Below are 23775 nucleotides of genomic sequence, written 5' to 3'. Positions count from 1 at the left end.
CAATTCATCCACTAATGTGGCCATTAATTTATGCACGGTAAACTTTGTGACGCAAGAGACTCTAAACAGAAGTGAGAGATATCACGAGGACCGTGAAACCACTCAACCTCGCGGGGACGCAGTGACCATACACGCACCGAATTCATGTGCAATCGACTTCCTTCCGAAGAGCGAAGAGGGACCTCGAGATTAGCAATTGTTTTATCACCGAGTATCTGTCCAAGTCAAGCTTTGGTTGAGTGAGATCGTTGACCTAGAAGAGTGAAACAATCAATGTCGGAGATGGGTGCAGATATAGGTGAAGGAGTGAATTAAAATGGCAGCAGTAGAAGGAGTTTGGCATGGGGATTGCAATTTCATGCTTGATGCAGATGCAAGACTTGTTCATGTTTGATGTAGATGCAGTTGAGATAGATCTGCGGATGGACTTCATTTTTATAGTAGTGTGTATGGGCATTAGTTGCCTACTACTGTCTTGAAAGATTTCTGCGATTCAAGAATGTGGATATGCACATGGAAATGCAGGTGCAAGTTGGAGGAGAGAATTACCTTTCTCTCTAGTGCCTCTCCAGCGAATTTATCAGCCATGATTGAATATATGAATGTGATTCCTCTATGGTGATTCTGCGTCGATTACTTTTGTGGATATTTTAATCATGATGAGCCGCACCCAACGATGGTGATTGAATAATGCAACTGACGCGTGAGAGGTAACGTATAAATCAATATGAAGTCTTACGTAGACGTAGAGTTGCAACAAAAGAATAATTTACACGAAATCAAGTTGTGGCATCATTTGGATTACTGCATCTGCACCACATGTGGCCATCATCAGCTGCCGTCCGTTTCCTCACTGCAACGATGGCTCTTTATCTGCCGTCATTTACCAGCAAGCGTATGGTGATTGATTTCACATCCTGTCAACTTTTCATGATTGTTGCTGTTTGTGAGGACTAGTAGGTGCTTCCTGCACTAGGAGTGGGCCCCAGAAGTAACTAGAATATTGGATTCAGATTTAGTCTGCCTTTGGTAGCAGTAATATAAAATCAAATCACCACACACACTCACAGAGAAGCTAAAAAAGAGCTCAGTCCAAAGATTGCATAATGTCTCCACGTTATTCTCATGCTTCCAAACTTGAATCTGTCCATAAAATGCGTTCGAGCCCGTACAATCTTCATGTTTGCTTGTTATTTGATCTTGTATCGACGTTTGCGTGTTTTGGGTGAGCGAGGTTAAGAGAAAAAAAAGTTGGATTGGAAAAAACGCAAAACATCCCAACACCAGGATTTACAGGAGGAAGCCTGAAGATCACGTATATATATCAGCCAAACTCGTGCCTTCCAATATACTACGATGAAGCTCGTAAGGAAATCATTCGTCAAAAAGGATGGTAAAGCTAGTGGTGCTGGTGGTAGCAGGAGAACTACGTCCTTTTCTACTGGAAGCGGAGCTGGTGGAGTGAAGAAGCCATTCAACAATAAACGTAAATCCATGCAAGATCACTCGGCTCCTGATCCTTCCTCTTCTCGTGATGCGTCAACTGCATCGAGATGGAAGAAGAAAAACAAGACAAACCATGACAATGCTGCTGCTGAAACGGAATTCGAAACCGTACCTGCAGTCATGAATACTGCTAATCCTACAAACGATATCGATCATGATGACGACGATGCTTCGGACTTCGAAGAAACTGAAATGGCTTCCCAAGTCAGAGATGCTAATCGAAAACATAAAAAGTCGGGTGGTTTTCAAGCTATGGGTACGCAATTCTTATTGTACTTGCTATTTCTGCTCTCTTCCATCTTTAATCGTCATCCAACCCCACAAGTAACTCACACGCTGAATCAATTAGGTCTCAGCCAGCCCGTGTTCAAGGCAATCATACATAAAGGCTATAAAGTACCAACTCCAATTCAAAGAAAAGCCATTCCCGTAATCATGCAAGGAAGAGACGTTGTAGCCATGGCCCGTACTGGTTCAGGAAAAACTGCTGCCTTCCTCGTGCCAATGCTGGAGAAACTCAAGACTCACTCCGCTAGAGTGGGCGCTAGAGGTCTCATTCTCTCTCCCTCTCGTGAATTAGCTGCTCAAACACTCAAATTCACAAAAGAATTGGCAAAACACACTGACCTTAGAGCTTGTAATCTAGTCGGTGGTGATAATATGGACGAACAATTCGCTGCAATGGCGGCAAATCCCGATATAATTGTAGCCACTCCTGGTAGATTGATGCATCTGATGATTGAAATGAAGATGGACTTGAAGACTGTTGAATATGTCGTCTTTGATGAAGCTGATCGGTAAGTGTTGAATATTCTGGACAAACAAGTCTTATTGCTTTGATATTCCTCAGTAGCTATAAACTACTGTAGTTGAACATTATCGTTGCGTTTCTGACTTTTTCCTTGTATCCATCTTCGTGTTTAGACTGTTTGAAATGGGATTTGCAAACCAGCTCCATGAAATATTACACGCTTTGCCAGAAGGTCGTCAAACGCTGCTCTTTTCAGCAACTCTTCCAAAGCTTCTGGTCGACTTTGCCAAAGCCGGATTGAGCAACCCTGCTCTCATACGTCTGGATATTGATAATCGTATATCGCGTGATTTAGAAATGCTCTTTTTCTCTGTCAAAACAATGGAAAAGGATGCTGCATTGATTCATCTACTCCGAAAATTGGCTGGCCGTGATGAATTGACCATTGTCTTTGCTTCTACCCGTCATCACGTAGAATACTTACACGAACTCCTGGCTGCCGCGAATATTGAAAATACCTACATATATGGCTCTCTTGATCAGAGTGCCAGAAAGATCCATCTCAACCGATTCAAAACGCAAAAGCAAAAAGTATTAGTAGTCACAGATGTAGCTGCTAGAGGTCTCGATGTCCCTCTTCTTGACAATGTCATTAATTATGATTTCCCTGCTGCTCCAAAAGTGTTTGTGCATCGTGTTGGTCGAGCTGGTCGTGCTGGTCGTAAAGGTACAAGCTTTTCATTTATATCAGCGGACGAGGTATGTGATAACCTAGAGTTCACTCGTGTGCTGATCGTACTGACATTTGGCATTATTTTTGCAACAGATTCCATTCTTGTTGGATTTGCAACTCTTTACAAGTCGTCCATTTATCTTGGCTGCCTCTATGCAAGACCGACAGCCTGACCTCACATCAGAAATCGTTTTGGGTGACATTCCGCGATCATTACTAGATCCATCTTTGGAAGAGTGTCAACATCTCATTCGCTCAAACATCACTCTGGTCAGTATTTTGCCTTTTCCTGTACCTCAAAATTAGACAATCGAGTACTCTGTACCGTACATCAACTCACACTCCCAGCTAACGTATCTCAGGAAAATCTACAAACTGGCGCCATGAATGGTTATAAAATGTACCATAAAACACGAGGAGTGGCTTCTCCCGAGTCATACAAGAGAGCCAAAGAACTCGCTGATGTTTCACATGGGCTTCATTCGTGGTTTAGTACGTTTCGATTCGTTTCTAGAGCACTAAATTAATTGGCACTCATTCCTACGTCCAATCAAAATCAAAAGGCGACGATATGGACGTCCAAGAAGTAGCTCGTACAGCTATGATGGAGTCTCTTTCGAAATATCGATCTAGAAAGGTGAATTTACCTGTGCACGATTCACTAACAGACTTGACACCAATTAACACAAGCTTTGTACTTTAGGATGGTGGCAAAGTCTCATTCCCAACAGCCACTGCCAAAATCTCTCGAGACTCAGAATACTACATGTCGTCCACACCATCCGATGTAAACACTGAACGCGGTTACAATCTGACATCTCAGACAACGTTTGCAGAGCAAGCTCGCTCAGCTGTTGTTGAAGTCACGGGTGATGACAAAGACTCAATGCGTGCTTCCCGTAAAGTGATCTGGGATCCCAAGAAGCATAACTTTGTACGGCCTACTATTGGGTCAGACAACAAGAAACGGGTACGAACTGATAGTGGTGCATTGGTTCCAGCCTCATACAATAGCAAAAGGTATGTTATCGTGGTCGGATTTCCAGATTGCTAGAGAAGGAGGATTGTTGCTGGATGGGTGAAGGCGTATTTCGGCCTTTCATTCTCACAGCAAATAATATTTGCATGTGAGCCCGGGTTACCCGTGGTTAATTAGCTCGCCTTTTTGAATTTAAAAGTGAAAGAACGAGTTACTAAGCTACGGAAGATTGAAGAAACGAGGGATATGTCGGGTCACGACCTCCCTGTGGACGGTGCACCCATAATTGCGCCCACTACAGCTGTTATTATATCAAATGATAAAAAATTTGACTTCTCAATCTCAGAACTAACACCATTTATCATTTTGATTTCAAAGATTCGAGGACTGGCAATCAAAAACCAAGATTGCACTGCCACGGGCTGGTGAACAGGAATTGGATAATACAGGATCTAGTGCAAAGAATCTCTCCGCTTTTGGAAATCGTCGCTTCCGCCACAACAAAATAATAGCGCCAACGCCAGGCTCGGGTTCCTCACTCCGTAAAGATGCAAAACGTAAACGAGAAGCTCAAGACGCGCAACCTGATGGTGCAACTCCTTCGTCGAAGCCAGCAGCTCCTGCTGCCAAGAAGATGAAGCAAGGTGTAAGGAGTGAGCTTAGAACTCCTATCCAAATTGCCAAGGCCAGAGTTGTCAAGGAAAATAAACGACAAAAGACTGGACGACACAAGCCTCAGAAGAAACGGTAGTTGCTGTTATTGTAATATAATTACTTTTGCTTGAACTAAATCGATGTATCCAACGTTGAAATTTGGAGTGTTGAATTCGTTGGGTTGCACAGTGTTTTGAATGACAATTCCGATCCTCACACACACACCAACTGTCAAATGGCTCAACAGGAGCTTAAAGCTTTATGGGTTGTCGCAAAAGACTTGAGATTGGGTTCCTTCGTCGAGTCTTCATGCTCCTCAGACTGGACATTGCAAAGGATCGATGAAGAATGGACCCTCTTCCTGAGACTTTCTATGGTAAGTTCAACGAAACTATTTGGTTGGATATTGTTCCGCGTTGGAGAAAATGGAACTAATTTGAAAGAAACGAGCCTAGGTCATGCTGAAACCACTGTGGGTAAGTTGCTTGCTGAGGTTGTTGATTCCGATAACCTTTGTTCATGATGAATGCACTGCTGGTTTTCAAAAGATGGTCGAAGCAAGGAGCTCTTCTAACACTACGAATTACTGAATTTTAATCTCTTCAGATGCTTTACTACTCTTTCAAGGAGTGCTGAATGGTGTCCTTCCATCGTGCAAAAGGAGGCTCAGCAAAGAGCAACAATCTCAAATACGATCAGGAAGCTGCTTTATCTATGAATCAGGAAATGACAGTGGAATCAAACGATGGTATAAACTATGTGCTCTTGTCTTGATAGGGTGTGGTGGACAGGACTGAATAATCTGGCGTGTTTATAGGACAGATGGTCTTCTCTGGTAATCTTGTAATAGTCTACCAGTTTCGTCATGTCTGATGCCATTTGTAGGTCTCCATCTCGCATCAACGGAGAGTTTCTTGTATATCGTGAACTCGACGTCAAGATTTCTTCAAGTCAGCTCAAAGTCCCAAGTATGGCTCGTCAGGCAAAGGAAATGATTGAACTCGAAGGAGAGCGTGCTGCCACTACCACCAAGGTTGTCGTGATTATTGCTGTTGCTGGAAAAATGCTCAAATCTTGGATTGACAACAGGGTACCTTTCTGGTCAAGGAAAATGGGTTGAAGAAAAAGACCATGTCTGTACATGCTGGTGGAACTCAATGGCATCTTGTTTCTTACTTTCTCAGTATTGATGTTGACCATGGACGGTAATACCGCATTGTTTTAAATCTTGTGCATTCTTGCACTGTAGCACATTCTTCCAACGATCACAAACTTTTTTTTTCATCGTGTCATTTTCTTAGTCTGCTCCAACCATCTCGAAATCCATCCTTGTCATCTCTACGTATTTTACCAGAACTTGTCTATAATCAAGGCTTCCGAAAAGTGCCGTCTGTCAGTGACCAACATCTCGGTATAAGGGATTTCGATGACGCATCAATCGCAACATCAAATGATTCTACGTCACCACAAGAAGCTTCCGAACCAACTTGGTATAGATTCGTTGCAGACGAGGAGCCTTTGCATGGGTTTGTCTCGTCAGAGGACGTATCGCCAGACTTGTATCCCTTCTTCCAACATTCGTCTGATGCCATGTTGTCACCGCCCAATGACCTTGAATCTGTACTTCAAAACTCTGACGGTGCCCAGGAATTTTCACCACCACTTGAGGATCCACTTGAGCATATGGCTCCACTTGAACATGGATTTGATCAAACGTTGGGGTATGCTGCTTTCTGGTAGTGTTCGAGACCAATAATAATGACACGCTGCAATATATGTTGAAAACAGTACTTGCAAAATGCTTCAATGGACGTGATCTAAGGTGGCATTAAAGCAGCATACTTGAGGATCATTGCATGTAAAATATTACCACTTTCAGCAAATTGCGCAAAGAAATTGGTCTCAAGAAGGACCAAAATGTAGCAAAGCTCAAAGATTGATCAAATACGGGTTCTTCAGGAATAATTTATGTCTTTTCATATACGCAGTTTACAACGTGCAATTTACAACCTTAATAATTTACCAATATTCCTCGTCCTCCATCACTTCAGGTTTACTCTCGAGAGGATTGGATGGCTCTGTGTCAAAATATTCATCTTCCTCATCTCTTGAGACTATTTCTAAATCATCGTAGGCTGGATTCAAATCCACGGACGGATAATCAAAATCAACCTATCGGCGAAAGCAAATGAAAAAACAGTCCAAAACTGATCAAATGAAATTGTACTTACATCTTTTCCTGCAAGAAACGACTCTCTTGCAAAGCGAAGAAGATCCAAACGATTTAGCTCTTCATCTTCAGAAGAACCATTCGGTGGTTGATCCGCCTGCTGATCCTCGTCTTCAGAATCAAACTCTTCTATTCGATCCCTCTCCTGTTGACGAGACACAGCATCTTGATAAGCTCCTTCATCTATTTTGCGTAATATGTTGTGGACGAGTCCCTCGTCTTCAATATCGATGTCATTGTCGAAAAGATCAAAGTTTCCCAAGGATCGAAAGGCATGAGGATGTCTGGAACGGATTGAAGAAATATCAAAATAATCTAAGGCATCACAGTGAATAATGAATCAAGTAGGAGGAGACACCAAGGAGAGCAGCAGGAGGAATAACTGACCTGTTCCATCCAATTCACGAATCAAGTAGTTGTGTCGTCGATTTTTCACAGTCTTTTGGGCAGTATCAGCATTTGGTGGGCTCACGAGCTTATTGAGGTAGTGATTTACGACGTAATCATCTAAGGCATGAGATTCAGTGATCGTCCAACCAGATGTAATGACGAGGAAAGCGCAAATGTTTACGTCTGAATGTTTCAAAGTATGCAAGTTCCCCTTCTTTGAGATATAGCCCATACTTCTCAAGAAAGAGCCCTTTATCTCGTTCAAATATGCTGATTAGATCCGCTTGAGATACTGTCTTGCCTCTTTCAGAAAGATTCTTAATAAGTTCGTCATTTTTCAGCACGCTTGCCACGATTTCCTGCATCTTCGAGCTATGAAAGAGGACGAGATCGTAAGTCAGAGTAATTGACTCCGTATGGCTGGAACCTCACATGATGGCTGCAAAGCAGCTACCCAAATCAAACCAACGTGAACTGACGAAATTGTTTCCAACAGCTCAACCAGACAAGCTCAAAAGATGGCCCATACTGGGTATATTTTGAATCAGGAAATCAGGAATTACAAAACTCTGGTAGTTTTACACGTGTTCACAGTGTTTATCGCAACATTTAACTGCTATGACGTTCATCTACGATGTTGCCTTGAGCATCAAGACTAGCTATTTGCAATGGAGTGTCTTCGTTGACATCAGCTAGTGGTGACGAGACTGGTAATGATGGTTCTGTGGTATAAAACGTAGTGTGTCTCTCATCCGAGCTGGACCTCCTTGATGACTGCGGAACTGCCAAGCCTCTAATCGACAAGAGCCACAACTCAGCAGCTCGCCTGCAATGTGAGAGATAGAATTAAGTCGGATATTCTTCATACTAATGCCATTGTTGCCTTACCTCTCCTTTGCGGTAATTGAGATCGGGTTATTGTGGTCGTCGTAGTAGGTGGCAACAACATCATTTAACTCTGGTGGTGGAATAGCAACAATGTCAGCTACAGGAATCATCTTCTCGTCTTCTGGACTTGCTCGTTTTCGTGTGCAGACCAGAAAGACACCAATAACTAGTAGAAGCATAGCGCAAAATGCCAGTACTGCGGATGGACGTGTTAAGAAAACTGTTTCATGGATAGAGACTTTGCATGACACCACGCACCGCTAATAATAATGTACTCAGTAGTACTACTATTTCCTGCACTTTGCGGTGGTGCTCCTGGTGGCGGTGGGCACCCGACAGGGGGAGGGACAGTCGGCGGTGGTTGTCCTGTATTGGCGTGAAGTGCGTGAGGACCACCAGTTCCTCAATCGATCGACCAAAACATCAATGAGGGGCAGAGTATACCTGGGAGAGGGAGTGGTGGACAGGAGAGAACCGGAGATACGGCCGCTCTTGTCGCTGTGGTATTTAAGACTGTCCCAAATGATGCAGTAACAGATGGAAACGCAACCTTAAAGAAGTGAGATGTTAGCCCTAGAAAAGATTCCTCCCAGGTAACACTAAATTTCACCTGTGAAGTGGTCTAATATGGACAAGTTAGTCATATGTTACCGGTGATGTTGACAAAAATCCAACTTGGGCATACCGGCAGCGTAGCACCACCACAACCAGGGGGAGGAGAAATTGTGGGCGGTGGTGCTCCTGGTGGTGGAGCGGGAGGACATTGTGCATTGATCTGAGAGATCAAGGTGAATGCCAGGATGAAAGCAAACAATTTTCTAGGCCTGGTCCAACCGTATTGTGCGTAGATGCGTTGTGCATTAAATGTAGCAGATAATAATAGAGTAAACCGTGAGATGCCTTGTAGCAGTGGCGTGATGCGTTGTGTGTGGTAGTCCATTTTGTTTGAAATGTTCCAATTGAGCAATTGGAAGCAATGGTAGCACTATGAGATAAAACTGAAATGATTGAGTGTCTAATTCACAGTCAACGCAATTGTAAATCAAGCTGATCATCAAAACGGTTGGATTTGCGTTGCTTGTCACGCACCAAGATTACTTTGCTTTGGAGCTTCAGAATTCACGTCGAGCACAGGGAATGGCGACTGATCCCAAGCTGCAAATATGATAATTAGTGGTATGAAACGGCCAAGGTTCCTCTGGATTCCTCCAACTAGTGGTGATGACTTGCAATGTACACTGCCACTGCAAAATCCAGAATCACGAAGAAGTCAGGTCCCTTCAGATCTGTTTCTTTGCAAGACCGCCAAGCAAGATGGAGAGAGCCATAGTGACTGATCTACTTGCAAGCCATGATGAACGAGCCAAACTGGTCAGATCCCAATATCTAACTGGCGTCACGACCACTGCTCATAATCCCCAAGAACTGGCGGCACTAGCTGAAGCTGATCTAGGCGCTCCAAAGAATCGGCAACCTCACGTATTTAGTCCGATTTCTTCTGTCTCGGAGAACAGCATCTTAGAGAGTAAGTATCCGACGCGTTTGGCACTTCTCGCAAATGCATTTGCAAATGTGTGTGTGTGAGGCATCCGGAAACCAACGGTCTCTCATTATTTTAATTAGCAGCTCCAAACAAAAGGTCACCTCCAACGCATCAGCCAGGAAAAGATCACAAGCCAGTGTCTGTAAGGCTTGTACCATTGTTCTCAACTGGAAGCACGTCCTAATCACACTATACACATACAGTCACCTCCGAGATGGAAGTCTGATCACGGTCAAGCTGAGGGCAAAATAAGAGAATTGGAACAGAGGATACGTCAATACGAGGTGCGCCATTGTCAAATTCCATCTTCTTGTACTTTGCGCCAACACATACTACTTTGGGCTTATAGAGTGACTCGCATTTGAGAAAGCAGACAAAACCACCATCCAAGCTAGCTATAGATGATCTGTAAGAGAATTTCCTACGACTTGTCTTGACTCGACTCTCAATCTGAATTCACGCTATAGTAAGGACGCTCACCAAAAAGTGGAATTACTTATGCGTGAGAATGATCTGCTGGTTGACCAGGCTGCTGCTGCTAGAGACGAGTCTGAAAAAATTAGAGGAGAACTGGAAATGCAAGCTAGAGAATGTAACTTCCAAGTCAATCATCATCTATTTTTCGAGCAAGCATAACACTTACAAACGTTGCATAGTGTACGCTTGTGCTCAAGACGCTTCAGAATCGAGAGCCACTGTCGATGCTCTCCAAGCTCAACTGGAAGATGCCAACAAACGAGCTGCCCGAGCTGATGCTGATGTCGCCGAAAGCTTACAGCTCTTGGAAGAAACACGGACTCACAACGAATCCGTACAATTGGAGCTCAAGAAATGCTCTGGTGAGCTGAAATCAGCTCAATTTCAAATAAGCGAAAGACAAAGGTTAGGAATGGGGCCATAAAAACTTGCTCTTATACCGTTACTGATAGCTTTTTCGCTATTTTTATTTCAGGGCTCAAGAAGAAATCACCGCCAGATATCAAGCAGCCGTGCGAGAGGCCAACAACGTTGCTTCTAGAGAGCGAGATCTTGCAGCTGCTCTACAAACCACAGATGGCGAGCTTCGAGGTAAAATCGTTTGCGTACCATTGGAAGGGAGATGGTCTGACTCAGTCTTCAAACAGCATTGAAACACATATACTCTGTTCTCAAGAGTGATTTCGATGGGCTAAATAACGCTCACGATGACGTCCTTCGAGTCACAAAGAAACAGGAGTCGCGTATTGCAGAAGTGGAATCCCAACTAGTAGACTTAAACAAGGCTGAACAACGAGCTCTCGAGCAGGTGATTGAATCGATTATCACTGTTGCGACGAAAGCCTGTCTTGTTCTGAATATATTCCGATATTTAGGCGGAAGAGTCAAAACTTGAACGTGAAAAATCACTGGTTCGAGAGCAACAAGCTCAAAGTGAAGTACAGAGGCTTTGTGCAAAATTGGAAGAGTTGCCCAAGAAAATCAAGGAAAAGACAGAAGCAGAGCTAGCTGCGTACGTCTTTCTTCGGATATGCATTTCACCTTGTTGCATCGGACCCATTCACTTAAATAACTCCTCAAAAACGATAGTGTGAAGGCTCAACACGCTGCAGATAGAACTTTCCATGCACAAGAATTGACATCAATTCAAACGGAACTAGCTGATCTCAAGGTTGGTCTTGAAACATTACACGCGTGGACGATCGAAAAGCTGACCCCTCAATTCCATGTAGAATCTAGCTGACAGAGCTATTCGAGAAAAACGCTCAGCAGAAACTGAGCTGGAAAAGCTCACAACGTCCATTCCCACAGAAAGCAATCGAGTCGCTGCAGCCGTAGAGGATTTATCTGGTCGTTTAAGAGTTGCCGAACGAGAACGTGCTGACGCTGTCACAAAATTGGAAACGTGAGTATCATCATCACGCAAAAAGAGAGCGGCATTGACGCGGGCTTTCTTTTTCCTTTAGACTTCATCAACGTCTTTCACGTGAAGAGACGCGCTTCGAATCTGAACGGATCACCTTGACCAACAGGGCCGAAGAAGCCTTCAGACGTCTTCGCCGTGTTGAACGAGAACTGGAAGAAACCAAAGAGGACAGAGTTACGCTGCTCTCCAAGGTTGCTGATGTAGAGCACCAGTTCAAGGCTCTCGAAGAGCAAAAGATGAAGGGAACTCATCAAGCAGCTGCCGATATAAATAGCCTCCATGCAAAATACGAGACACAGGTATGCCAGATTTCACACTGATTTTAATTGATAATCTTTTGGATGAAGCAGTTGATAATCTTTTGGATGAAGCAGTTGCTACTTTAAATACTAACAACACCTCTATGTAGGTTTGTAACCTGACATCAAAATTACAGCACACCTCCGAATCACATTCCAAGACATGCAAAGAGCTTCAAGAGCTGCTGAGCGAGCAGAGACGTACAGGAGAGAGATGGTAAGCGGTTCATCCCTCTTGATTAAACATTCAACGTTGGTCGTTTCAGTGTCAAATTTCTAACCATTCCAACTAAACATTCAGGAAGGACGAGTCAGCTCGCTTATCCACTCAATACTCGTCGGCACTTCAAGAATTGCAATCGAGGCTTGCTAAATCTGAAGCCCGTCTGAATGAGTCAGACGAAATGTGTGCTGCACACGCCTCAAGAATTAGAGATTTGACAGCACAAATCACCGAAGATCGAAAACTGATTGCAAGGCTGCAGCAGACCCTGCGTGATTCAGATTCCAAGGTGGCAGAAAAGGATCGCTCAATACGAGATCTGCAGCGAAGGTGCCTTGACGCCGCAGAAGAACGAAAACGTCTCCGTATGTTGAAATTGGGGGCTTTTTTTGTGAATCAATTGAATGCTCATCAATGGTTCCTCTACAGAACGTGAACTCGACAGGACTACGCTTGAGAGAGACCGTGCTGAGAGAGATAGAACCTTTCAAGCTAAACATGGTGCTCGTAATGCACGATTGGGTTTAATCCAACCTACTCAAGATGATGCAGATCACTTTGCTCTTGAGGTGAGACATGTTTACTTGTCTCATCTTCCTACCAATTTTCTGACTTGTACATTTTGACCAGGCCAACGTTTTACAGGCAGAAATCATTAGAGTACACAAAAGGTCTCAACAGGGATCGAAACAACACACTAAATCCAACAATCATTCTGATTCTGAGGACGATTCTCGCCTTTCTGGCACACAAACACCAGCATTGTAATTTAATTATTTAGCAATACTATTATACGTTTTTGTTCTCGCAACATTTTTCTACACTTTGTACCGAGGTCTACTGCCACAACTCTTGAATGGTTTGCGAAGTATTGCCAGATGCTTCATATCCCTTCCACAGATTTTGAAAGAAACTTGCAGCTTTCGATTGCCTAAGTAATGGAGTTGAGTTCTTGCAAAAAGGGAATGCTGTACCTCTGTAATTAAAACACAACAAACCTTGCGGCCATACGCCGATTGTCAAACAAGACCTCCAACTCTATTGATTTGGCTTGTGCAGTTTGGATGACATCAGGTGGGAGATTAGCTAGTTTGGCAACGTTCAGCCCAAACGAGCGGTGTGATAAACCAGCAGTAAGCTTATATAGGAAAACTAAATCTGGTTTTCATTGTGAGTCTCAAATGACAATGGATTGACCAAACGGGGATTACCTTTTTCGCCATTCTCCTCTTGTTCGAGGAACCCCATATGGTAGTTCAGCACTGCACCATTCAATTCGTCTTGCAATTTTCCAAGGATTGGATAATGTGTAACAAACAGTATAGCACATTTGACATTCTCAATCATATGTTTCAGTACTGCCCATGCGATAGCTGTTCCATCCTATTGAAACAATGGGCTGAGACGCTGCGGCGTTGTAATCTGGATGGTTCGAGGAACGAACATACCATAGTTGAAGTTCCACGACCCAATTCATCAAGCAAGACAAACGACCTTGGTGTCGCGGAATGAAGGATGTCACTTGTCTCTGACAATTCCTTCATAAAAGTGCTTTGCCCTCGAGCAATGTCATCAGATGCTCCCATACGAGTATGCACTGCATCAAACAGCCCGAGCTTAGCAAAGTCGGCTGGGACGTGACTTCCAATTTGTGCCATAACCACAATCAGAGCCACTTGTCGGATGAAGGTTGACTTTCCTATATAAGTTTGCAACGATTTCATTAGATTTAACGACTGTTTGTCCAACTTCGTCTAATTTTTTCCTTGCGTACCATTCATATTTGGCCCTGTAATCAATAGACACTTGGGTCCTTCTTGGCGTAAACTGATATCATTTGGCACAAAATTTGTCACGAATTTCTCGACGATGGGATGTCGGCCATTTTGGATGTCCAAGAAACCAGCTTCGTCAGAGAACTGAGGTTTGGTATATCCTGGTTGCATAGCGAGGGTTCCTATCGCGAGGGCAGATCAGCTCATGTAGTGTAAATGATCGTCACGTGCTAGTACCCCTACCTAACGAGACAAGACAATCCAAAACGGCGAGACTGTGAATGACTTGCCGAAACGCGTCATACTTTTCGGAAACTTCCCTAACAGGCCAGATTGGAATTGCTCAGTGAGTGGTGTGGAGATGGGTCGCAGAGACAAACAGTTACTTGAGAAGTTCTTTGAAGGCTGCAGCACAAGCAAGATCGAGGCGTTCTTGCCCTCTTGCCAGTTTGGCCATGCCACTCAAAGCTTCTGGCGTATGGAAACGTGAGACAGCTTTGGTTCTAATATAGTACTTCGTTAGAAATCGTGTTGGAAGCTAAGACGGTCTTATCTCAGCCAACTCACCCATTGACCTTGATCCATGAAGCGGGGGCCTTGTTCGCAATGATATTCTTGACTTCAAGAAGATAATCGACACCTGCCACACTAACAAACTCCAACGAAGGACTCGACAAGGTTTTTCGAGCTTCTTTTAGATGGAGCCTCATATCGGTGTGTATTTGTTGGATTTCCTACATATGAGTTGGATTGTATGAACATGATTTAACATGAAATATAGCCAGAAGCAGGATTCAGAATGGCACACCTTTTTCAATCGAGTAATATCTTCGTATTTGTCCTCATCCCCAAACAGATCAATCCTGTTGTTTTCAGAGGCTGCCTTCTCATTTATAAGTTGTCGAAAATACGATATATCTTGTTGAATGCTACTAAATGAGGCGAATATGTCTTTCAACAGCAGTGACGTTGCTGTCATACCAATATTGCTAATTTTTTCCAAAGCGATCAGCAGACTGTTGAGATCTGAAGGAGTAGATCGACCATAGTACACTCTCATTAATGCCTTCTCCAGATCTGGCACCTGTGAAAGCAGACCCATGAGTTTCTTCATGGTTGGGTCTGACTTCCTTGCCAAATCCAGACACTCTTCGACTGACTGAGTCCGTTGATTCAAATCATCGATTCGAGTAAGGGGCTTCCCGACCCATTTGTTGAGCAAGCGTCTGCCTGCTTTGCTTTTGGTATAATCCAATACCGAGAGCAGAGAGCCTTTCTCGCTATAATCTGTTGCGTTTTGGTAAATCTCGAGACACGCAAGGGCGTTTGCATTGAGGTTCATGAATGCATGAGAGGAGAATTTCGTAAAGGTTTTCAAATGGAGCACAGAATCTAGGTTGAAAGTCTTTAGATATGACTTCAGTGCAGAAAGACACACAGTAACCATGCTGGGCAAGTCTGATATGGAATCTATACTTAGGCGTCAACAGTTTGATCTACTTGAACATTTCAAGAAACGAACTGACCTTGAGCGTCAGGAAAACCATCGGCTACCATTCGACTCGCAACTATGGCACTGAAGAATGCGTCTTTAGGAGATTCGATTCGAACCTTGTCAGTTTGACCGGATCTAGAAAACAAATGTTTGATGAGAGCTGATCGACAGAGGGAATTGACTGGCTATTTGAGTCAACGTACCTAAGACCAAACCGACGTATAACCTTTTCAGTAGGTTGACTCAATAATTCAGGTATTATAATTTCGACGGGTTGAATGTGCGATAAAAGAGTCTCCAGCTCTGTTCGAAGAAAGCAGTCTTCAAACTGGTCGTAAACTATATCACCGGTCGACACTTGTACCGCCTGTAGGAGGCAGTATGAGAGACTGATTGAGATCTGAAAGTGATACAAAACGAAGAGAGACGGTATCATACCATAACACCAATCAACGTCCTTCCTTCAGCTCCTACAGTCTCTTCACTTAAAGCCATTAGATAATTGTCACGACCCGCTGTCCCGAAGGCTTCATCCTCGTCTCCTCCACCTATATCGTCAATAAATGTGCCTTTGGTGAAGATACCAGTCACCTCTCGTGTGAATGGGGCATACTTGTTATTTCCAACGGCTATGAAATGACAAGCTCTTCTTAGATTTTGGCAGTTTCCAGCACTAAGCAGTAATAACGAATAGAATCCAAACAGGGCTTATTTACCTTTTAAGGCTGCTGTTTCTACCTGTTTCACGATTCCAACCTTGTATCCTAATTCAAATATTAAAATAAAATTCTAACTTTGTTCATTTAGAGGTTTAAAGACTTGCTAGAGTTCATACCTTGCTGAACAAGTCGTTTGACATGAACCTGAAGTCTGTGGGTCGGAATCGAAGCGGAAAGGAATGAATGGTTCATGAAAGCAACAATGTTTAGTTCTTTGGCAGCGATAGTGGCATCCTCACCAAAGAAACGATACTACGTAAGTTTGAGGCGTGAGCACTTGGAACGTAAAACCATTGCGAGACCACATACTTTGTAGCCAACTTCAACCATCAATAGACAGTCACTGAATTTCGCCTTCAGTTCGACTACTTGCTTCTCCAACGGAGTTAAGGTGACATTTTGAGACGTGGTATTTTGTTTCTTGCTCGTGGGTTTCGGCGCTTCCTCCACGTCGCTACTACAATGTTCATCGACATCGTCGTCTTCAGGCTCACTATAATCAGCTTTACGTTTGCCCAACGTTTTGCTGCTGCTCTCTGCGAATTTCGACAGAAATGCCATTCGTATTTCACGACGATCATCGTCCTCCTCGGCCACACGATCTTGTAGCCCATTCGAAGGGTTGAATTTAAATTTATTAGCTTTTGATGACTTGATTGGTTTGGCTAGAGGTTTAACAGGGGAAGGGGATGAGGATGTGAGGTCGATTGTGCTATCAGCACTATCAGTCACTTTTTGTTCTGTAGGTGTTGATGAGGGTGGTTTGGCAAAGAATGAGGATATAGATAGCTGTTTTGAAGATGAAGGAGTTGTCGTCTGCTTCTTCTTCCTCTTGTTGCCATCATCAGCAGCCTCTGACTGTGTCCTCTTGTTCGAGCTGCCAAGCATGTTCATTTGACAAAGGAACGTTAAGCCTTGTATTGAGACCAGATAGAGGGATCTACATTGAGTGCAATGTTAGGTGAGTGGTTTTTGTTACAGAGACGTGAACTTTGTTACAAGCAAATGTCGCTCCAGTTCTCATACCCTAGAGTTGCTTGATGAGAAGAGTATAGCCTGGATAGTGTGAAATACAAAATGACACGTAAAGTCAACAAGGAATTGATTCTAGGTCGAATATCTAGCAGTCTTGAGATTATAAACAGTGACTATGGCCGACTACATAAAAAGCGGTGTCAGTGCTATCGGGTCGGTTTGGCCGGTAGGCAAGAGCTTCCTTACCGTAGCTGGATCGCTACCCGTTCAAATTCAGGTGGTCTACGCTATCTATCAATCGTGAGTGTGTTTGAATTTTTACTGCGAGGTTTTGTCCTTTCTGTGCTGAAAGATGTACAGAATCGCTTTTGGAACTGTCTGTTCAATGGCAATATATATGTATCTTCACGCCTGACATTGCCTAACAATCCCTCACTCACTTCAAAGGTACATCTATCGAAAAACTACTCCCAAAGGACGACGGTCTGCCCACAGTAGTGTACTCTTGTCTATCTTATGGATTTCATTTGGCGGGTACGCATTCACTTGAAAGTTCATTTCAGCTATTACTCTAGGCCCTGATGCAATTCGCACAATGTTCATAACTTGTCGACCTCACCACGTTCATAACTTGTCGACCTTAGCGGAACTATTGCCAGTATACTGTTGAATCAGATCCCTGCGTGGCTCACAATCCCCGAATTCATTCCAATCTATCTGGCGGGATATGTCGCAGTGTATTGGATTCCTGGGGTTTATACGACGCTCTTGTCAGTTGCTCCCGTTGTCGAGATGATTTTTGACGTCACGGATGGATTAATCAGAGGTGCAACAACAATTCAAATTTGGACTTGATTATGAAAGCCGTAGTTATCTCGCATCTGCTGACACTAGCTCATACTGACCTTGTTACAGGATACTATCTAACCACGACAATAGAAGCATTCAAAGCCTCTTCGACATCCGCTAGCGAGTCGATCACTGGGCAAATTCTTATAGGCGTCATAGCAATGACATTCGGTAGGATTTACACTAGCAAAATATCTATAGTCTACCTCAAACAATCGTACCCGCATAGGTGGGCTTACTTACAACTGGGCAATGGTTCCAGGTCGTGCATTGACGTTGCCTGGATTTGACGCCATCATGCTAACAGCCGGTGCATGCATATATATTTTGGGAAGCGACTACAGAATATTTGATGGCAGAGCAGTCTTTGAGGTTTTGGGAGGGCCCAAAATCATGACAAAGAGTGATTTAACGGCTATTACTGTACTTGTTGTGGTGTTGGGATTCTTAAACCGGGCACCAGCTGTATCTGCCAGTGTAGACGAGGGCGGGTTAGATGAAGCGCTTGAGTCTGTTACTGAAACTGAAATTGTTGCTAGCATAGTTTTGGAGGAGGAGGAAGAGGTGGAACCAGAGCAAGAGGAAACTCGCCCAAAACGAGGGTTGAGAAAACGCAAATAAGTGTAGATTAGATTATGTACAGTGCTGTTGAGTGACATAAAGATTTATGGAAATCATTCCATCTTGGCCAGCCATAATCCATCGCCCACACTGTGCAGGTTGTCTACTCCAATTCCCTTATTTATCTTTTTTCTATATCGAAAAAGGTACTGATTTTAGAAAGAGGAAGATATGTGGAGACACGTCTGAACATACATGTCATCAGTCGACATTTTAGTGATTCCCACGCCGACAGCATATTCCTTTCCTTCAGCGTATACAGCAACAGGAGTATTCTCTGGAGCCGACATATCGAGTCGAGCTCCTTTGGACGTTAGACCAGGACACATGATGTTTGCACCTGAAAGTATAAACTTGATGGCACCCTTGTCAACTTGGACTTTGGTCATCATGTCTGGATCTTTTAAGAATGAGGTATAATATAAGAATCATGTCCACCGACAGGTAGCCAATATCTTATATCAAAATCTCAGGCTTACATTTGTGAAGAATACGAAGGACTGGCACCCAGGGACCATCAAATACTTGGAAGAACAGTATTTCATTGTTTACAGTGACCAGATTCCTGTGTTCCACACTAGGTCCGAAAGATGTTTAGTTGGTTGGGTTTGCACAGTTGATGTGATTTGCTTGCCTACCATTTGACGAGAACGATCTGAGATTTCTTGGGAAGGATTGATTCAATATGCTCAGTCAAGGCTGGGTAAGCTTCCAGCACTTTGGCTCTAATAGCCCTTTGCACTGAGGATTTGACCAAACTCTGATTTGAGACGTCAGTCTTCCAAGTCAGCCTATGAATTCGCGAGATAAGCAAATGAATGTCGGGGGTCGAGATCAATTGGTATGCACACTTACTTTTTGAAGGACATTGTTGCGAATACTTAATAGTTCCTTGATTCTGAAAGTTTGGCAAACAGGTGGAGCGGGGGCTCAACGAAGGTCCAAAATCGCAGTACGTCCTAGAATACAGCCAACGCGTCTGGAATGGCAGAAAGCAAGCTGCGAGATACTGATCTGGAATGCTAATTTATTTTGTACAGTTGTGCTTTTCTATACAGCTCTAGCTAATACCGCAAGACATTATTCAAGCTCGAGCGCCTCCGCGGCCTTGAGTTCCAAATCTAGGAAGATATTGCAGCGTCAGGTATGGTGAACAGTCTACTGTGTGGTGGGTTGCAAAAACAGCACGCAATAAGCCACGTACTGGAGTAGTTTTTCAATGAGGTCGACATGAGTGAGGACCATTCGCCTGCAGCAATATCTCTTAAGGCCCAGTTCATCCAGTGCTTCTCTAGACAAACAATGCGGTGTTGGCTGTTTTGATGACATTTTTGTTTTTCTTTGATGGCAGTTTGACTCGATAGGTGCGAGTAGTATTAGTGAAATGGAGTACATACCTCTCAGTTTTGTCAGCCTTGACTAGAGCTAGAAATTGCTCCCATTTGTTGCCAATTACCTTTCCGCAACTAGTAAGGAACAAGCAAAACGGTGAGTTTTAAGTTAGCAGGGGAATCAGAGAGATATTCTTGTTGATCGAACCAATATATGATTGTCTATATAAGCATGTACATGTACCTGAAACATCTAACCGGAATAATCATCTTTGACTGCAGCTCAAGTCGAAAAGGTTGAATGTCAATGAGATGTTTGGAGGATAGCAGAGTTCCGTCTTCAGTGTGAGTCTAGATTTAAGGACGCGTATATTTTGGGTCGTATGGTCGAATGTAGCATAGTCGACGCGATCCCAGTCTTGGGATGCTCTGGAATGCTCGACTCGTAGACAGTCTTTCAATTAACTTTCAACAGTCGTGATAATGGTCGTGAGGAGAAGAGCAGGCACTGGTGAGACAGACAACAAGTAGTAGTATTTTACTTCCTTTTCACTCTCCTTGCGGTATAGGATCTGGCGGGGATGGAGCATCGATTCTTTCAACCATTCGAAATCTCGATGCTTACGCCAAGCCCTTGGACGACTTTAGGATAAAGACTACCTCTGGCGCTCTAGGTACACTATAATTGCATCCGCATTGGACGTCATATTCGCTTCATTCAGCGGCAAACATGGCGCAGACATCAACATCACTGGCCAACTCATCTCACAAAATTACTTACTATATCGTCTCCCCCTCATGCCTTACTCACCAAATTTCGCTCTACTAGTCACCGTCATATCTGCAATTGTCATACTGCTACTAGTCGTCTCGGAATTCGTAGACTGGCGAACCATTCAAATGAAACCAAGTCTACATATTGACAAGGCTCGCAAAGAGAAAATGTGGATCAATATAAATGTCACCTTCCCCAAAATACCTTGCTACTGTAAGAATCACTATAGGGGACGTGTTGAAATTGGCGCTATTGACACAGTCTAGTACTTTTGACACTGAGCCAACAATCCTCTTGTTACAAACCAAATAGTGCCTGTCAGTCAAGTACTCACTTCATCCCTTTCTTCTGCATCTCCTAGTACTCACTGTAGACGTCATGGACGTTGCTGGAGAACATCAAAATGACGTGCTGCATGACATGTTCAAAGTCAGGCTAGACACTTGGGGAAACAAGGTCGATACCGCAAAGAGTGGTAATCGTCATATTCATTTTTGGGTTGGTGTTTGCTGCACGCGCCATTCTAACTCAATCAATCTAGAACTGGGTGATTCTAGTGAAAAGGTTGTCAAGGCTCTGAATTCGTCTACTACTGATGTCAATGGATACTGTGGTAGCTGTTATAATGGTGTGCCGCCAGAAAGCGGTTGTTGTAATACTTGCGACGAAGTCCGATCTGCTTATCTGGCCAAAGGTTGGTCATTTACTTCTCCTGACGACATTGAACAGGTGCGTTATCGCGATGAAATATTCCTTGCAATTTCGCGCTCCTATCCAGCTCTAAACATTCAGCCCTCCCTATTTAATATTCAATGCAGTGCATATCGGAAGGATGGTCGCAAAAAATGAAGGACCAGGAAAATGAAGGTTGTAACATAAACGGTCATATCGAGGTCAACAAGGTGGCTGGAAACTTTCATTTTGCTCCAGGTCGGAGTTTTCAACAAAGCAATATGCATGTAAGGGTTAGCAAATCAACCTCATAATTTGATGGTGAAGGTTCAACTCTTTGATTATTTATAATAGGTGCATGATATGGGTGGCATCCTGGCTGGAAAAACATATGATTTTACCCATCAAATTCATACTCTTGCTTTCGGAAAGCAAATTGGATTTCAAAATCCTCTAGATGGAACTGGGAAAGATAAGCCTGCCGATGGTACGCTCGAAGTTCGCCAGGCAAAATAATCTCATGTGTTTCACTCAAGTTTAACATCTCCTCTGGTTCTCAACAGCTGGATCTGTGGTCTATCAATACTTTCTGAAAGTTGTGGGAACCCGAATACAGTATCGAAATGGAACATTAGTAGTCACAAATCAATTCTCTGTCACAGAGCATGAACGAGACCCTTCTAAAACCCCGCAACATGGAGGTTTACCAGGAGTCTTTTTCAACTTTGAAATTTCTCCAATGTTGGTGTTATATACCGAGTATCGTAAGCCCCTCGCACACTTCTTGACGGACGTGTGTGCGATCGTTGGAGGTGTGTTTACCGTGGCAGGAATGGTGGACGCAGCAATTTATACTGCTGCGAAACTGCAGCAAAAAGTAGAATTGGGCAAAGCTAGCTAAAAGAAACAAGACCAATGTATAGAATCTCTTATGTTATGAAAATAGATTTGCACTCTTATCGTCAAAGTACGCCTGCCGACTCGTTGTCTGTTGCCTTCTTATCCGTGTTGCAGTATATGTACACATTTGTTTTTACAGTTCATGGTGCTAATCTTTGATATTATCATCACTCATGGAGTGGCTGAGTCATTGCGAGCATCATTTTTCCTCTTGATGTTACTCTGACCGTTGCTCTTCATGACAGACGGCCAGTTGTCTTCTTGAGAAGATATAGAGGCGATATCCCCCACACTCTTTGAGACCTTATGGCTGGATTCTAGCGACCGAATAACGGGCTTCGATGGCGAGCCAAACGATGCAAAGAGTGCTGAGATTGATGTTGGTAATTTTATAGATGGTACTGGCGGAGTTGCAGGAGCATCAACCGTGGGAAAGCCGAGTTCAGGCTCAGAAGCAGCTCGTTTAGAGGCCTCCTCCTGTTTCGAAGGGTTGAGCGTGAGATTTTCACGTACCCTCAATTTCAGCAACAACAGACGGGGTACTGGTATCTACCATTCTTTCGACGTAGCTCAAGCCGTACTGATTCAGAGTTAACCGTAAATTGGCAATGTTCTCGAGAAGAGTTTGTACTAGATTTGCGACGGAGCCAAGAGCATCAGTTTCTGTTGCTTCAGATGAGTTATTTCCTACTGCTGTTGGTATACTAGGAAATCGGAGGGACAGACGTTCTACATCTTCAAGAATACTTTCTATAATATTGTTGCCTAAAACAAACATTTGCAACGAGAAATGAGCCAATTGATATCGCAGCAAAGCAATTACACCGGCAAGAGATACTGACTGAGCGTTGTGATATAAGTAATCTCAAATTCTCGACGAAGTCGACGATTAAGCTTGATTGGATCCGCTGTTTGAATTCTAGCCAGCAGCTGGTTTCCAAGCAATGTCAGAGTTTTTAGATAAACCGACAGTGCACTCTCAGTCGTATCATACTCTAGACTTTCTCGATTTAAGTCACTGGTAGTTTCAACAGCTTCTTCATTTATAGACAATCTGGTTGGTGTTGTGACTGAATTGCTGCGTCGCTCTGAGCGATTGACTGGAGATTCATTGTGTTCTCGACTTATTGATTCCATTTCTTCGAAGATGGTAAGTGAGTTATTAGGTATGGTTTGAGGGTTGACGGAGCCATCATTATAGTTGGTTGCACTGGATTCTACTAGCTCGTCTCTTGTTCGTGCCAATACATCCTTCACCTGAATCAATTCGTTCTTTAGTTTTGAGTTTGCGGTGGTCAATTCTTCAACCAGCATCAACAGTGTATCTCGTTGTTGCCCTAGTGCTTCAGATTCATCTCGTCGCTATGTAGGTGGAGACGGGGTTTAAAAAAGTTTTATAGTACTTTTTTAACCTTGACATACCATTGTTGGTGTTGATGGGGATTGCGGGACAGTAGGCGAATTGAGGCGATTATGAGAAGCTTGCATGCCAGCAACTCTGGCCTTTAGTTGCTCATTGGATGCTGATACTTCGACAATACGAGCAGCCAGCCGTTTACATTTG

At 43.5% G+C, this 23775-nt stretch overlaps 7 protein-coding genes across 7 annotated transcripts; 4 read left to right on the top strand and 3 right to left on the bottom strand.

The window, feature by feature from the left end:
• Positions 1–1356: 1356 nt before the first annotated feature.
• SmJEL517_g04679 (uncharacterized protein) lies at positions 1357–6363 on the top strand (the record flags this gene model as incomplete). Its single annotated transcript, XM_031170607.1, has 13 exons — positions 1357–1762; positions 1856–2303; positions 2431–3016; positions 3084–3260; positions 3353–3482; positions 3554–3627; positions 3694–4010; positions 4348–4716; positions 4813–4999; positions 5079–5099; positions 5474–5656; positions 5713–5828; positions 5925–6363. 13 exons carry the CDS (start codon positions 1357–1359, stop codon positions 6361–6363), a joined length of 3453 nt encoding a protein of 1150 aa, XP_031023430.1.
• Positions 6364–9445: 3082 nt separating this feature from the next.
• On the top strand, positions 9446–12867 carry SmJEL517_g04678 (uncharacterized protein; the record flags this gene model as incomplete). The annotated part of the gene is made up of 16 exons (XM_031170606.1): positions 9446–9656; positions 9755–9816; positions 9878–9958; positions 10024–10082; positions 10142–10266; positions 10331–10556; positions 10627–10742; positions 10799–10959; positions 11027–11163; positions 11241–11322; positions 11384–11556; positions 11618–11876; positions 11987–12093; positions 12178–12464; positions 12529–12668; positions 12730–12867. The coding sequence occupies 16 exons, from the start codon at positions 9446–9448 to the stop codon at positions 12865–12867; spliced, it is 2364 nt and encodes a 787-aa protein (XP_031023429.1).
• A 69-nt stretch (positions 12868–12936) lies between these two features.
• Positions 12937–16976, bottom strand: SmJEL517_g04677 (uncharacterized protein; the record flags this gene model as incomplete). Its single annotated transcript, XM_031170605.1, has 15 exons — positions 12937–13030; positions 13098–13251; positions 13311–13482; positions 13548–13798; positions 13874–14056; positions 14118–14194; positions 14261–14377; positions 14442–14608; positions 14683–15344; positions 15401–15504; positions 15573–15736; positions 15808–15998; positions 16086–16133; positions 16205–16340; positions 16398–16976. 15 exons carry the CDS (start codon positions 16974–16976, stop codon positions 12937–12939), a joined length of 3099 nt encoding a protein of 1032 aa, XP_031023424.1.
• A 262-nt stretch (positions 16977–17238) lies between these two features.
• SmJEL517_g04676 (uncharacterized protein) lies at positions 17239–18533 on the top strand (the record flags this gene model as incomplete). The annotated part of the gene is made up of 5 exons (XM_031170604.1): positions 17239–17363; positions 17511–17597; positions 17708–17889; positions 17979–18083; positions 18142–18533. The coding sequence occupies 5 exons, from the start codon at positions 17239–17241 to the stop codon at positions 18531–18533; spliced, it is 891 nt and encodes a 296-aa protein (XP_031023423.1).
• Positions 18534–18586: 53 nt separating this feature from the next.
• Positions 18587–19402, bottom strand: SmJEL517_g04675 (uncharacterized protein; the record flags this gene model as incomplete). Its single annotated transcript, XM_031170603.1, has 5 exons — positions 18587–18665; positions 18729–18933; positions 19013–19110; positions 19172–19324; positions 19389–19402. The coding sequence occupies 5 exons, from the start codon at positions 19400–19402 to the stop codon at positions 18587–18589; spliced, it is 549 nt and encodes a 182-aa protein (XP_031023406.1).
• A 289-nt stretch (positions 19403–19691) lies between these two features.
• Positions 19692–20134, bottom strand: SmJEL517_g04674 (uncharacterized protein; the record flags this gene model as incomplete). The annotated part of the gene is made up of 3 exons (XM_031170602.1): positions 19692–19824; positions 19931–19999; positions 20109–20134. 3 exons carry the CDS (start codon positions 20132–20134, stop codon positions 19692–19694), a joined length of 228 nt encoding a protein of 75 aa, XP_031023405.1.
• A 213-nt stretch (positions 20135–20347) lies between these two features.
• On the top strand, positions 20348–22212 carry SmJEL517_g04673 (uncharacterized protein; the record flags this gene model as incomplete). The annotated part of the gene is made up of 8 exons (XM_031170601.1): positions 20348–20375; positions 20434–20538; positions 20694–20852; positions 21001–21114; positions 21181–21368; positions 21458–21598; positions 21666–21798; positions 21875–22212. The coding sequence occupies 8 exons, from the start codon at positions 20348–20350 to the stop codon at positions 22210–22212; spliced, it is 1206 nt and encodes a 401-aa protein (XP_031023428.1).
• Positions 22213–23775: the final 1563 nt, after the last annotated feature.

This window comes from Synchytrium microbalum (assembly GCF_006535985.1).
Source record: "Synchytrium microbalum strain JEL517 chromosome Unknown SmJEL517_scf0034, whole genome shotgun sequence".
Lineage (NCBI taxonomy): Eukaryota > Fungi > Chytridiomycota > Chytridiomycetes > Synchytriales > Synchytriaceae > Synchytrium > Synchytrium microbalum.
Note: the sequence above shows the minus strand (reverse complement) of the source record. Positions and strands in the feature narration are given on the sequence as shown.